This window comes from Carassius auratus, chromosome 22 (genome assembly GCF_003368295.1).
Source record: "Carassius auratus strain Wakin chromosome 22, ASM336829v1, whole genome shotgun sequence".
NCBI lineage: Eukaryota > Metazoa > Chordata > Actinopteri > Cypriniformes > Cyprinidae > Carassius > Carassius auratus.
The window spans coordinates 33,708,841-33,724,329 of record NC_039264.1 but is presented as its reverse complement, the minus strand read 5'-3'; the positions used below and the strand labels follow the sequence as shown (position 1 = coordinate 33,724,329).

Genomic DNA, 15,489 nt, shown 5'->3' with positions numbered 1-15,489 from the left:
CCCAAGAGCACTTCCGAGAAATTGGTTCCACCTCCTGTCACTTTTTCCGTCACTGTTGTATGGTTGCCCCCTTCAGTTTGGGAGTGCTCTAAGTATCCTGGGTGAATCTAGGCTGGAGTGCTCAGTACAACTTGTAACCATGAATTGACACAACACCTCCCACTTGACCTCCTGGTTCTTCAACCCAAGGAGGTCACACCAGTACTGTGATATGTTGGATTTAGTTACTCTATTTTTTGATCCTGTTGCTGCTGCTGTTCTTCTACTGGAAGCAGGACAACTATTCGTCTGACATCCCTGTGAAGAACTGTTGCAGGTATCTTGGTTGAGTGTTTTTTCCCCTTTTTAGTGGGCTTCACAGTTGCAACTGGGTAGCTGGGGAAGGATCGGAGATATACATCCCTCACAATTCCCTTTCTGTCAGTATTGACGTCAATAACTCTGGCAAGCCTGAACTGACCTCTCAAGGCATTCTGGTCAGCCAGCCAGATGACATCTCCAATTGCCACATTCCTGTGAGCTGTGTGCCACTTAGTCCGGACAAACAGGTTTGGTCCGGCTAACTGGCTCCATTTCCTCCAAAACCGGTCAACTTCAGCTTGGATGTTTCTTAATCTCTTGTAAGAGTAGCCTTCAAAGTCAAAGGTCCCTGGATCTCCTCTGGGTCCAGTTCTTCCAAGCAGAAGTGAATTTGGGCTAATGTATTCTACACAGTCCTCCCGGCTCTGAGTCCTGGCATCAATAGGTCGTTCATTGGCGAGGTTGGAAGCCATATAAAGGAAAGTCTGAAACTCACCCCATGTGAAGACTCCATTACCCCCCAGATTGTGCAAAGCCCGCTTCACAGTCCGGACAGCAGCTTCAGCAGCTCCGTTCCTGTGAGGTGAGTCTGCTGGATGGATCCTCCAGTTCCATTCTGTGCCATGCTTGGAGGCTTCATACTCAAGCTTTGATTTCTCCAGTCGGTCCAAAACATGTAGAGCTCTTTGAGGGCAGGTCTGGCTCCGACAAGTTCTTTCCAGGATCCGACCACAATTTCCTCGGATGTCCTCTTCAGTGCTGTAATCTTGGTAGGCTAACAGGAAGCCTTCAGCTGACTGGTCACTGACAAGGTCTGTGTGCATAGCTCTAGACGCCATGCAACAGAAGACAATTCCCCACACTTTGAGTTTCACCTTCTTTCTCACCTCATCCTTCACTTCGTAAGGTCCAATAAGTCCACTGTCGTGTATTCAAATGGATTGGCTGGTGTTATTCGTTCCGATGGAGAGTCACTCATAATCTGTTGGCACCTTCGGGCCCTAAGTCTCCTGCATGTCACACAATTATCAACGATCTTCTGAGCTAATTTCCGGCCTCTTACCACCCATGCTTTCCTTCTCATCCGGAGGAGTGTGCCTGCGATTTCCTCATGATTTGCCTTGTGGGCTTCTTGAGCTAGAAGAGTGGATACCCAGGATGTGCAGGGCAAGATTGGGTACTGCAGTTTTTTCTTCATTAAAGATTTGGAATCTTCCTCCACAGAGCAAAAGTCCAGTGCTTCCTCTTTGACCACAGCAAGTCTGCTGAGTGTGGTGTCTGGCAAGGTTACCTCCTTTTGAGCTGCAAGGAAGAGATCCCTGAGTGCATCTTCACACTCCATGATGGTAAGTGTAGCTTCCTTGACTCTGGACTTGATCTCAAGAGCTGAAGGAATCTCCTTCCTCTTTGACTTGCCTGTGGTTGAGGTCTTGGCCAGCATTTCTTTCCACTTTGTGGCAGCTCTCCACACCCAGGCAATGACTCTCATCAACCTGGTTAAACTGCTGAACTTACTGATGTTAAGGATTTTCCCCACTGAAGAACCAGAAGGTGGCCTCCGGACTTGGATTTGGTGCCCTTTTCTGCTAGGGCTGCTTTGCAGGTCCTTGTTTTGGTCAGAGGTTGGAGACATTTGCATTGCCAGTGGCAGGTGGAGCATGTTGGTTTTTTTCAACCTGTGCTCGGGTCAGTGCTGCTGTAAAAACATTTCCTTTGGAGCTTGTTTATACCTTCTTTGGCATCTGCAGCGACATCTTTGGCTGACTTTGTCGGCCACTCCTCCACTGGTCGTTTCAGAAACTCTGGGCCATTTTGCCACACAGAGTTCTCTTTAAGGTCTTCTGGGGTTGCTCCTCTTGTTGTGAGGTCAGCAATGTTTTGTTCACCTGGAATCCATCTCCAGTCTTCAACTGATGTGGATTTCTGGATCTCTCCTACTCTGTTCGCAAAAAAGGTCTGGTACCCATAACTGTCCCTTTGGATTGCACCCAGCACAGTTTGACTGTCCAACAGATGGATCCAACGATCAACTTGCATCCGACTGTGCTTTTCAATGTATTTCCTGAGTCTTGCAGCGAACACAGCACCACATACCTCAGCCTTCACTGGTTCTCCCTTTTGGTCAAGTGGTGTGAGCTTGGCTTTGGACTCAACAAGCCGGACCAGGATGCCTTGCTCAGTCTCCCACCTGAAGTATGCAACAGCTCCATAGCTCTGGTCGCTCCCATCTGAGAATGTTATTCCCCAGGGTTCTCCAATCCTTTTGACTGGTGTTAGGCTTCTATGGAAGGTAATTTGGTTGAGGCGTGTGTATTCCTCAAAAGGTGGATGGCTTCTTCTCTAAGTCTTTCAGACAGAGGTGTGTCCCATGTGTCTCGTGTTAGAGTTTTGCCTCCAGCTTCTTGAAATGCCTTTCTGACTAGAATGGCTCCTTTCTGTTTGGCCGGTGTTGCAAGGCCTATTGGGTCATACAAACTAGCTACTTGGCTAAGCAATTGTCTTCTAGTCAGTGGGTTTGGAGTTTTTCTTCTTACCTCTTCTCCGACAAGATTTTGGCTGATTCTCATCTTCTTTTTTCTCTTTGAGAAGTTTATCGAGGTCATAAGATACAGTTTGTCTGGTTCAACCAGGTAACCAACTCCAAGGGCTTTGTTGTCTCCTTCTCTCATTTGGTTGGGGAGAATGAGGACTTCATCTGACGATGCTGGATGTTCGGATGTAGACGTCTGCCTCCCACTTTGGCCTGATCGGACCCACGGCTTGAGGAAGAATCCACCTGCCTTCAGAATTTCTTCGACTCCTTTGGTGGTTTCATCTAGCTTTTCCAGGTCATTATGGATGTCAGGATATCATCTACATAGGAATCCTCTTCAATGACTCTCCGTTCCTCCTTCAGATGAGTGAACATTGGCAGCTTTGCTGTCTCTCTCATGGCCAGTTGTGCTATGCACCCTGCTGGTCGATCGCCAATGTTGACCCTGGTGATGGCATATTCCTCAATTTCTTCATCTTCACTGTTTCTCCAGAGAAATCGATGGAGGTGCATCTCCAGGTCTTCAAGCCCACACAGAATTGTACATCTTCTTGATGTCGCGAGGGCAGCATGGACTCCTCTCCTGAACCTTAGTAGCACTGCTCGATGGGATTAAGTACATCAGGCCCTTTCAGGAGAAGGTCATTCATGCTGATTCCTCTAAACTTCTGGCTGCTGTTCCATACCAGTCGGACAGGTGTTGTTACAGAGTGTGGGTTTGGCGCCACCAAATGACTGACGTACCATACTGGCCCTTTCCAGTCAGCAATGGTCTCTCTAGTGAGTTTCTTTGCTGCCTTCCTTTCCACCATCTCGTGGACTTGAGTTGTGTATGCTGCACGCCACTCTGGTTCTTTCTTGAGCTGTTTCTCCCATCCTCAGAAATGTGGCTTCCACTGCGATTCTGTTGTTGGGGAGGGAACTTGGATCCTCAATCCAGGGGTATTTTGCGTCCCAATGAGGCTCCTGACTATGCGCATCTGACTTCATATAACTGAGGCCCTTGCCTGATCATCTCAAGCTCTCTTTCTTCACTCAGAGTCATGTCTTTGCCTCCTGGTTGACAGTTACCACACCGGCATCCTCCACACATGGGTTCGCAGGCCGCACCAATGCTGTCCCACTTCCACCAGTCCAAGAACTCTCTGCCAATAACAGTGGTTTTGGTTTCAGCTCTAGATTCCTGCATCCCAGCAATTTCTTGATACTTCACTGCTGTGATTCTCATCGATCGTGCAAAGTGAGTCTCAGAATTGTGCAAGGCCATGTCCACTACTTCACAGAGGTCTGGATGTGCTCCGCCAACGGTCTTTCCTAAAGGGCTTTCCCACAGGACAAGATCTCCTACTACCTTTACTCTCTGTGGAGCAAGTCTTCCTTCACGGTGGCTTATGAGAAGCTCCACGTGTTCTGGTCTGTGAAGATCTTCCAGGTTGGAATCGGGGAAGAACTTCTTGAGTTGCTGCGCTTTGATTACTCTGTGAACTTTTGCAATCTCATCCAACCCATAACAGATTCAGCTCATGAGCTTTCTCCGTGCCTCTAGGTGTCTTGACTCTTACCTTGAGTAAGTATCTTTTAGTCTTTACCTTCATGGCCATACCTCCAACTCCATGGACGACAAGTGTGATCTTTTCACTTTGAAGCTTCAGTCTCCTGGCAGCTATATGAGTGATGTAGTTGGTATCTGATGCTAAGTCAATGAGAGTTCAATTTTCTGTCCTGCGTTGGTGGTTACTTCGAGAAGCATAAGAATAACTGGTAACTCACGTGTGCTTGAGTCCATCACTCCAGGAAGGCTTCTTCCAGTGCAGTGTGATTTTGCAGCCATATTGGTGAAGGCTCTCCTGAATTTTCTGCCATATCCGGGGTAAGCTCAGATATTAATTCCTCTTGCTCCTCTGTGAACGTTTGCCTCCTAGTGCTGGGTTTTCCCACTTTCACAGATTCTTTCCCCTTGAATCCTCCTTTCAGGCAGAGAAAGAAATGGTGATCTGAAGAGCTTCCTCTCCTGCAGTCTCTGTTCCTGCACAGGTATGTGTCCGTACATTCATCATCCTCTGCATGACATCTGAGGCATCTTCTGCATGCTCCCAGCCTTTCGACAGCATTCAGTTTCTCACCAGGCTTTAGTTCTTTGAACTGCTTACAAAAGAATATCTTCTCACGGTGCTTTTCATCTCCACAGACAACACATCCTCCTTTCCTCGTTGACTTTGTGGAGGCATACCTTTTCTCCAGGTACGTGGCTTTCTTTTCAGGTTTTTCACCAACACCCAATTGGTCTAGTTTCTCTAGAATGTCCTCTTGTGTCTTTAAGAATGTTAGAAGGATGTCAAAGTGATTGTCAAGTGTGGACTCCATTTCTTGGATTGACCATGAATGTCAGCCAGTCCCTCTTTATATTATCTGGCAGCTTGCTCTCTATGGATCGGATCACAAGGGGATTTTTTATGGCTCCAGTACTTTCGAGCTCCGTGAGGTCATTCAGGGCCTTTTCCACAGCTTGAATTAGGTCAATTACCTTCCTTGGCTGGTGTGGCTTTAAAGGAGGGATCCTCTCTAGGTCCTCAATTATCTCCAAGGCAATTGTTGATTTATCTCCATACCGGTTTTGAAGTACTCTAAATATTTCATCAGCACTGTTGTATGTTGGCAGGCGCAGGTCTCTACATATTCTCTCGTCCACACTGTCAAGGAGTTGGAACTTCTTCACTTCCACTGAGCCAGTCGGCTCTCCCTGCTTTTGCAGATTTTCCCAGTCTCTCTTCCATCGATGGAAATTCCTCTTAAATCCAGTGAATTTAGGTAGACTAGTTGGCTTTATTCTTACCACTGGTTGTGGAACTGCTGTTGGTTGAGGCTCTGGACCTCTTCTTTCCTCTTCTGCAATTTTTTGTGCAGTGAGGAATTCTGCTCTTCTGGCCTCGAGGTTGCTGCCGAATATTCTCAGGTCTTTTAACCTGCCTTTCCAGTGTGCTGTCTGATCATGTGAGATCCATTTTTCCCAGTCTTTCAGGCTTACAGTTGCATCATGAATTAGCTTCCTCACTCTTTCCAGCTGCAGTTCATAGCCATCTCTATTGATAGCAGTGATGGGGCTTGTTTGGGCTCTGTCACAAGCTTTTCCCGCTTCTTGGATTGCAAAGTCTACCTCCTCTTTACCATATCTTGACCAGAGGTTGGATTGAACTGCTTTACGGATTTCACCCAGTCTCATGTCGCACTCTTCCATTGTCCTTTCAAGCTCAGCCTGCTGGTGCTTGTCGAGCTTGACTTCTTTACCTTCCTCAGTTCCCGCTTCAGCCAGTAGGCCAGCCCTGTAGTCATCATTTGAATCACTAACATACCTTGCCAGGGAACTGAGCTTGCTGAACTCCTCTTGTAGTTCATCCTTAATCATACCATCTGCAGCTCTGCTCAGGTAGTTTGCTTGCTTGGTGAAAGCAGATTTAGCTAAGGTCCGCTCTTGCTTCAGTTGCTTGACTGTTTTCCCAAGAGTTTCCTGTGCCATGGTGAAGAGTTTCCAGTCAATTCTCCCTTTGCGTCGACAGCTTGACTTCAGGCCTTTGATCCTTGTTCTCACTGCCACGCTGGTTATCAACTGTCAAGTTCTGTGTGTTTGATGACGGACCACAGCTTTGCCCAAACTTGAAAACGGCTTTATCTCCGATGAACGCAAAGGACAACTCAAAACTGTTCACTTTCTTTTCTTTTATTTTCTTAAAGATGGTTTGATAGATTGGGTTGGAACAGAATAGGTTGATAACCTTTAAGATACACAAACCAAAACCATAAATTAATTACAAATAAATCACAAATAAATCTCAATACCACTTTCTCAAAGTAATAATAAATAGATGTTACAGAATCCTCAAACCAAACCAGACAAAGTAATTTTGATTAACCTAGGATCTCTAATAGTTAATTAAAATAGCAATCCCATAATTAAACTTATATAATTTAAACAATACACATGCTTAGAGTAACGTTACTTCTGCCAAGTTCTACATTCACATAATAAAGTCTTCGCTATTTAATTTAAATTGCACATTACAACCAAGCAAAAATCATATAGTCTGAACTCCACACATTCAAACACAATCACATTCTGTCCTACCAGTTGCGTCTTTGGATGATCAAGAGCTGTGGTTAGGGTATCTTTTTCCAGGAACGGGTGAGAGGGCCAACTGAGCTCTTACCAAACATTTCAATGCCATGCACTCCCTGTGGGTGCGCCGGTAAATATAGTCCCAAGAGCACTTCCGAGAAATTGGTTCCACCTCCTGTCACTTTTTCCTGTCACTGTTGTATGGTTGCCCCCTTCAGTTTGGGAGTGCTCTAAGTATCCTGGGTGAATCTAGGCTGGAGTGCTCAGTACAACTTGTAACCATGAATTGACACAACACTAACTGTCATCAGGTGTATTTTGATTTACAAATATTTAAATGCTCATAGAACTACAAATGCACTACTATGTCGCCTATCAAAGACATTCACTCACATATGATGCTATGAAAACAAAACACATCAGCATCTGTATAATCTGGTAAAATTGACCACTACATTGAGAGGGAGGGAAATATTCTCCATTTTCACAAAAATGAATAAATAAGCAACCACTTTCAAACCATTGTTTATTTAACAACATTTATTCCCAATAGAAATATATTGAATTGATAGAGCTATAACAGCAGACCACAGACAACACATCAAGAAACATTTTGGTCCTCAGCTCATTTTAAGCAGAAATCACCCTGACAGGGTGACCCTGTTTCCTCAGAATTCAACAAGGCAATCAAGTTATTAGTCCAACACAAACAATTTGAAATCTGCCAGTTATCACTCCACAACAATTTACAGCATTTTAATGAAGCTGGCACCTCAAGGAAAAAATAAATAAATAAAATGCAGTATCACTATTATCTGCTCATAAACATTTTTATCCTAAGCTCATTTTAACTTGTTTTAAAATAGAACAACATTTCACAGCACAATTAACCAGTTAAACATTTTAGTGCTACATAAACATTTAGAAATCTGTCAATTTCTCTGAAGAAGACAAGACAGAAATAAATGCTACATAATCTGGCAAAACACACAATTTTAGTCCTAAATAATGACGAAGTGCATGTTTGAATTTGAAATGCTCTTCGCTCTCGGGGCTGTAAACGTAAGCTGGCGGTGTAGAAAAGTCCTGGCTACCTGAGTTGCCCTCGTCGTTGACGGAAGCTGATTTAGCAGAACTGTCGGCAACATTACCTATTTTAGGTATATACTTAAAATTTTCTGCGTTTCTGATGTCCTTTCCTTTTTTAATTTCCGCTTTGCGCTCCCACTTAGCTTCTCCATGTCAGATTTTTTTCTGTTGTAGCAACGCCTGACGTAACCCGCTCGGCGTAACATGACCCACCTCATGCGGACTGACCAATGAGGAGAGGGTCTTAACTTGAGGCCCTCTCTTCATTGGTCAGTCCGCATGAGAGTGACTTTCAACCGCTCTCAACTCACGTTCAAAGTCATAGGCAGCGCAACGTCTCTCTGTGCAGCGCAAAAGCCCGTGTTGACAGTTTGTTAATATAAAGCGGGAGATTACCAGATACAGTATTTTGCTCGTGCCCTTGCTGCCCTGGCCCCTTTAGAGGTCTTGGGCCCCTGGGCAATTGCCCAGTTGCCCGTATGGTTAATCCGGCCCTGATCTTAATCTACTTTAATCTTTTTTCTTCTGTTTTTGTTTATGGTCATATAATAAGGTTTTTGGCAATGTTTTATTAATTATTGCACCATATGGTGTTAACACATGATGAATTACTCACACATGAACATAACGTGTCTGATTCATTGTGTTTTCTCTTTCTGTCTTCAGTCTGTGGGGATGCAGTATTACAGAGGAACAGTGTCTCATCCTGACTTCAGCTCTGAAATCAAACCCATCACACCTGAGAGAACTGAACCTGAGCTGGAATAAACTACTAGGAGACTCTGGAGTGAAACACCTCAGTGATCTACTGATGAACACACAATTCAAGCTGGAGAAACTAGAGTTAGTATCATTATACTCTACAGCACTTACATTAAGATTGATTTATCAGAGTACATAATTTATTTCCAAAAATGAATGTATCCTTGTGATCTTTAATGAAAATAACTATCACTTTCTCTCATAAACACATCTCTTCTCTCGTCTGATGATGTGAAGGAGGGAAAACCTGTCAGTCTCATGAGATCACAGCAATAACAAACAATTATCATCTGTTCATCAGAAATTAATTCCTGACCGGCATTAAAGAAAAAAAAAAAACTGTTTCACAAAAGAACTGAATCTGATCACAAAATGTACTTGTTGACTGTAAACTACAATCTTAAATTGTCTTGAAGTAAATTTGAATTTTCTTGATTTGTTACATTTAAACTATATATATTTTATTGTAAAGTGTTCTGTAGTTGATCTTGTATCTTAATTACATCACAAATCACAAACCTTTTTTTTTTGTTTTGTCCTGACTAAAGATTCTCCAGACTTGAAATGTAACTAATATCCTCAAATCCTAGTTTTGTTTTAGTTTTAGTTTATGACTGTGTAAATATTTATTTTGTATTCAAGGTGTAGGAACGTTTTTGTCGTGTGGAAAGAGGACCAGAGAGAGCAATTCGCGGAGCAAATACTGTCTTTAATGATCAAAACACAGGAGCTTGAGAATAGTAGGGAATGCAAACAGAAAAAATCCCAAAGGGAAAAACTGGAACCAAAACTCGTCCTTGTTCAAAAGGGGAAAGCAAAAGCCACCGGCCGCCCAGGCGGATTCAGTACGGTGGACAGCTCCGCAACCTCACAGTAGAGAGAGAGATCGGCAGGTCAGGAGACGAGCAGCGGCGAAACTTCCAGGCTCACACTCACAGCACCCCGAACAAACAGGACTAAGACTGGGACAAACGACAGGGGATAAGACAAACCAGTTTAGCGTATCTTAGAGGAATAATCTGGCAAGGCAGGTAGGGAGGAAAGGGAAAGAAGTAGGAGTGTTAATCAGAGGAGAAGAGGAAACAGGTGCGGGAAGCCAAGCGCAAAGAGTAGCGCAATGAGGAGCAGCTGAAGGAGATTAACGAGAGAAGATAGATTAGTGCAAAGTAGGAGAAGAGAAGAAAAAGCGTCAGAGAGGGGAGGGGAAAAAGGGGAAAGGGAACCAGGATCATGACAGTTTTTTTTTTTGCACTGTATGATGTTTACTCAAAATTAATTTAACTTACACATGAACAAAACGTGTCCGATTCATTGAGATGAAATAAGAATTATATGATAGACATAAAAAGATATGAAAGATTTTAACACCTTTCACACAAGGTTGTTAGGAATTAAAACTTTATTGTATTTCTATCAAGAATCAGCAGAAATTATACATAAATCATGAGAAGTGTCAATTATTTGATTAAATGAACAACTTATTAGTTTTTCTGTTTTGAAGACCAAATTGTGGAAAATTATCCAAAGATGTTCAGACACTCTTCCTCTGTTTTTTGTTTTATCAAGACATTTTGACTTTCTTAAATAGTTTTCTTCTATCTTCTCTCTTTCTCTCAGTGTAGATTAAGATGCTGTGATTTGACAGATGAAGGTTGTTCTGCTGTGACTTCATGAACATAACGTGTCTGATTCATTGTGTTTTCTCTTTCTGTCTTCAGTCTGTGTGAATGCAGTATTACAGAGAAACAGTGTCTCATCCTGACTTCAGCTCTGAAATCAAACCCATCACACCTGAGAGAACTGAACCTGAGCGGGAATGAACTACTAGGAGACTCTGGAGTGAAACACCTCAGTGATCTACTGATGAACACACAATTCAAGCTGGAGAAACTAGAGTTAGTATCATTATACTCTACAGCAGTTACAGTCAGATTAAAGATTACTGTTTACTTTCAGGAAAAGAAAAGGAAAGGATGTGACGTGTGGCCAAATATAGTGTCCCATACTCTGAACATGTGATCTGCATTTAACACACACACACACATACCATGAACACACACACACACACACCGTGAACACACACAGTTTTAATGTTATTTTTAAGTAGTTCTGTAGTTGATCTTGTATCTTAATCTACTTTAATCTTTTTTCTTCTGTTTTTGTTTATGGTCATATAAGGTTTTTGGCAATGTTTTAATTATTACACTGTATGATGTTTACTCATAAATAATTTAACTCACACATGAACATAACGTGTCTGATTCATTGTGTTTTCTCTTTCTGTCTTCAGTCTGAGTGGATGCAGTATTACAGAGAAACAGTGTCTCATCCTGACTTCAGCTCTGAAATCAAACCCATCACACCTGAGAGAACTGAACCTGAGCTGGAATCAAATAAAAAACACAGGACTGAATCACTTATGTGACGTACTGAAGGATTCACGCTGTAAACTGGAGAGATTGAGGTCAGTAACATTCACAGACAAGAATCAAAATGATGAAAATCACTTTGTTTAACTCTTATGTGCTGTTCAAGGTCTTTTGAGACCCCAAATGATGTTTGCTGACATAAAAACTAATGTTCCCTTTATCTAAATGACATGAGACTTTGTACGGTTGTCAACATTTGGTGCTATTCTTTATATATAAAATTATATTCTTTTTATATAAAAAACTATTTTAAAAATATTTTTTTAATTAATACATTTTATACATTTACAAAATATCATAAATCCTTAAAGAATTACACAAATGTGGATTAAAAACATTAGTAAAATTACATTTGTAACAAAATGTCGTTTTGTTGGCTGTGTTCTCTGGAGAGCCCAAACAGCACCAGTGTCGTCCCCAAACGAACAGCACATAAGAGTTCAACAAAACACTTTATACTCAATATCTCATGATGAATGTGTTCACATTATATTTGTGAAAGATTCTTCATCTTAATGATTTGTTTGTAAGATGATCTCTCTTCCTCTGTTTGTCTCTTTCTAGTCTTTATGACTGTGGCATTACAGATGTTTCTTCTTTAACTCAGTCTTTGACAAACACAAAAGCTCTGCAGTTTCTAAAAGAGCTTGATCTGAGTGTTAATAAGATTGGAGACTCAAAGCAGAAGCTCATTGATGTGCTACGAGACTCAAACTGTGAACTGAGGTGAGTAAACTTCACTTTGTGATATTAAAGAGATTCATTTACCTCTGATATGTGAACAAATATATACTTTCAAATATTAGTGAAAAGAGTTTATCAAATGATCATCAAGCTTTATTTCAAAGGGTTTGTGTCAGAATGAAATGTAAAGTTGATAAAAATGTTGAACACAAAGGAGGAAAGAGAAGAAAAGCAGACTGTCACAGCTTTCTACAGCAACAGCTGCTTTATTAATGAGATCAGTAATAGTGAATCATTCGAGTTTGAAATAGATTTGTTCAGATTGTAGGAAAACGCTGGTAAAATCAGAGCAGATTCAGCTTCAGCTCACAGTCGTCCAGCATCACATGATCAATGTCTCTGTCTCTTGTGTGTTTTTACTTTGACAAGCAACACGTCACATTACTTTACACTTACTTTCTGTAAGAGATAATGTAGCTCCAGCCGCTTGTTATCACAGAATAAACCCGACAGGGTGATCAGGACTTGTGTCCTCCTGAAGAGACTTATTCTGTGATAACATCCGGCTGCATCTGCATTATCACACTTATTATATGCTTTCTTGACACACAAGTGAAGAATTAGACACAATTTAGATTCAGCTAAACACTTCTGCTCAGTTAGCAACAACTTGAACAACAAGACACACTTTGAACAATGTCTCCTCAAGTCTAGTATTAACAGGAATCTCCTGCGGTTTGGTTTGAGGGTAAATCCAGTCAGTAACTGAGGCACAAGCTAATAGCAGTTGTGTTTGAATGAAACGAGTGAGAGCGCGGTGCTGTGATACGAGAGAAGTCAAAGAAACGCCCGACTCAAATACCGTATGACTGTGTGTTATTCTGCTGCTAATGACACACACCTAATGAATAACACACCTCCGAATGTCACCACTGACCAATCAGAATCCAGTATTCCAGCGAGCTGTGCAATCATTTCACTTATTTACTGAGACCAATACAAACATGTTTAAACTAGAGACAAACAGCTTTAACTAGTGACACATTTAACTGAAAGATTTGTGTTTTAAGACTAAATCACATTTGTGTTTGTTCCTTGTCATTTATTATATTTGGTGTAAACTCGTTAGTGTGTGTTTCTCTTTATATCGACTCAATAGAGACACAAACATATGAAGAATGAAACATATGATAGTAACTATTTTGTACTTTGATGATTTTATTTTCTGTTCTGCCTTGACAGTGTTGATGAAGATTAATTCCTGATAGAGTTCAGTCACCAGAAGCTGATAAATGCTGTATCTCATAAAGTGAAGTGTTCTTGAGAGGAGCAGTAAACATCAGCTGAAGATCCACAGAAGAGCTTCACTACTGTGTCTATGAGGAGAAATAAATGTGTGATAAATGTGTAAATGTGATCCATACAGGTGAAGAGACTCAGACTTTACAATCAAATAATGCAGCATGTGTGTTAGAAACATGATATTGAATGATTAATGTTGCTTTAGTATTCAAGCAGATGATCATTGTGTTTAATGTAAAGCTGGAACAGAGGAGGAAGAAGCTCAGATGAGTCTGTCTGTCTTCAGTTTAATAATATTTCTATTAAACTCATTCATAATGATTAAAATGTTTCAATGTGATTGTCAAGTGCAGCACTTAAATGTGTCAAAAGATATAAAGTAAATCTACAATGTGTGAAACTTATCTCATGTTTTCTACACATTATTATTATATTTTACTTTATATTTAGTTGTGTGTCTGTTGTTAATGTACAGATATCCAGTATATAGTCTTTGTTCTGTGGATGGAGTCTCTCCTTCATCAAATCAACTAAACATTTTCACAAGTTAACAGCATTTGTGTCTTTCACTCTCCTCTAAATACTCAAACACATTTAGTCTTTTGAACACTTTTATATTTTCACGTAATAAAATGCTACATACAGTTAAAAACAAGTGAAAAGTTTACTTGTCTGTAAGTAAATTATTAAGTATTATTAAACTGTTTTAAATATAGACTAACTTGTATACATGAAACATAAAGCATAAATAGCTAATGCATAATAACAGAAATGTTCCCATTATATGTACAGCAGGTAAAAGAAGTCAGCATTTTTATTTATTTGGTTTTTCTCAGTTAATATATTTCTAAAGGTGCTGTACTTTCTTAATTGCGCCGCATGAGTATTATTTTTTATTATTATTTATATTTTTTTATATATTTATCTGTCTGTATATTAATGAAAGAGATGATGAAGAATAATAATAGATAATGGACTTATTGATTATTATTTTTTAAGCTCACAAGTACGTACAAGTGAAGACGAGCATCAAATCATCATGAAGAAGATAAATCTGCAGAGACAGAGTTTACTGAAGGACAGAGAGAACATGAGAGATCTAGAACCCTGCAGAACCAAACACACTGAAGAACAAACAGCTTGTGTTTACTCTTCATCCTTCAGTAATGAGGCTCAAAAATGTTTGTATATATATATATATATAAAGTCTGTCTGAGAGAGAATCTCCTGGAGAAATCAAAACAAATGAACACAACTGCACACAGAAGAAACATACAAATGTAACTTAGTTCTTATATTTATAACATACAGCCCAGTTAAGCAACATGACACGACCAAGAGAGTGAAGTTTTCCCTGGAAACCACGATTGAAAATTTGACATTTTAAAGAGTTAAACGAGTAGTTCATATACATTTTAGTTCAATATTTGATATATTGTCAAAGTTGACTGTTTTTGCTCCATTTGGTTAATGAAAACGCTTCCAAACGCTTCTCTGAGCAACACACAGCAGTGTTTCGTTACTGAAGGATTTGTGTTTGTGAATTTTGAATCATTTGAGTCAATGATTCAGTTCTCCATTTATAAAGACATGCCCTGTGTCTCAATGTTCATACTATCATCCTAAATAGTGTGTGAGATTAGAAGAAGTGTAGAGAAATATAATGAAGGAACCAGTTAAATGTCCTTGTTAGTTTTTATCATATTTAGTCAACCTTATCCTGTTTAGTTTTAGTCGACTGAAAGTCTCAACATTTTAGTCTAGTTTTAGTCAATGAAAACTTGACATTTTAGCAGTAAGATTATTATTAATTAACCACACAGCAGGATTAAGTTTGGCAGCCATTTTTAATTCAGTCTTAGTTTTACTCAAATGTACATTTTAGTAATCATATTTAGTCAACCCTGTCCTGTTTTTGTTTAGTCAAGTTTAAGAAAACGAAATGTAGGAGCATTTTAGTCAGGTTGTATAATGGCTAAACCCATCAGAATTATTTTTGCTCTAAATTATAATCGTAAAGTTTGTTGTTCTTTGAGAAATGTACTTTTGTGTTTCAGGTATTGCTCTTTCACCAGTAAACACAAAGCAACAGAATGTGGACTCATACACATGGTTTATTTAATCTCATGTAATGTGCTGATTTATTAGGATTTTTATTATATAAAATAACACCAAAGACTTATGCACTCAGTCTGTCTATAATATGAAAACTGGTGAAACAGAAAAATATGATAACAGTGAAATCCCTAATAGTTATTCCACTATTTCCAAATTGCAGC

General features: G+C 40.3%; 1 protein-coding gene across 1 annotated transcript; it reads right to left on the bottom strand.

Moving 5' to 3' along the window:
* Positions 1 to 4,618: 4,618 nt before the first annotated feature.
* LOC113040603 (uncharacterized) lies at positions 4,619 to 7,230 on the bottom strand. The gene is made up of 3 exons (XM_026198904.1): positions 6,954 to 7,230; positions 5,193 to 6,603; positions 4,619 to 5,146 (listed from the first exon to the last, which is right to left on the bottom strand). The coding sequence occupies exons 2-3, from the start codon at positions 6,345 to 6,347 to the stop codon at positions 4,619 to 4,621; spliced, it is 1,683 nt and encodes a 560-aa protein (XP_026054689.1). The 5' UTR covers positions 6,348 to 6,603; positions 6,954 to 7,230.
* Between the last annotated feature and the right edge of the window lie 8,259 nt (positions 7,231 to 15,489).

What these genes read in the sequence shown, in the direction of transcription:
- LOC113040603 (XM_026198904.1), bottom strand. Translation starts at nt 6,347, where the DNA reads ATGGCACAGGAAACTCTTGGGAAAACAGTCAAGCAACTGAAGCAAGAG. An exon ending in TGGTCAATCCAAGAAATGGA is followed by an intron (nt 5,147 to 5,192) that starts GTCCACACTTGA and finishes ACATTCTTAAAG; the next exon opens with ACACAAGAGGACATTCTAGA.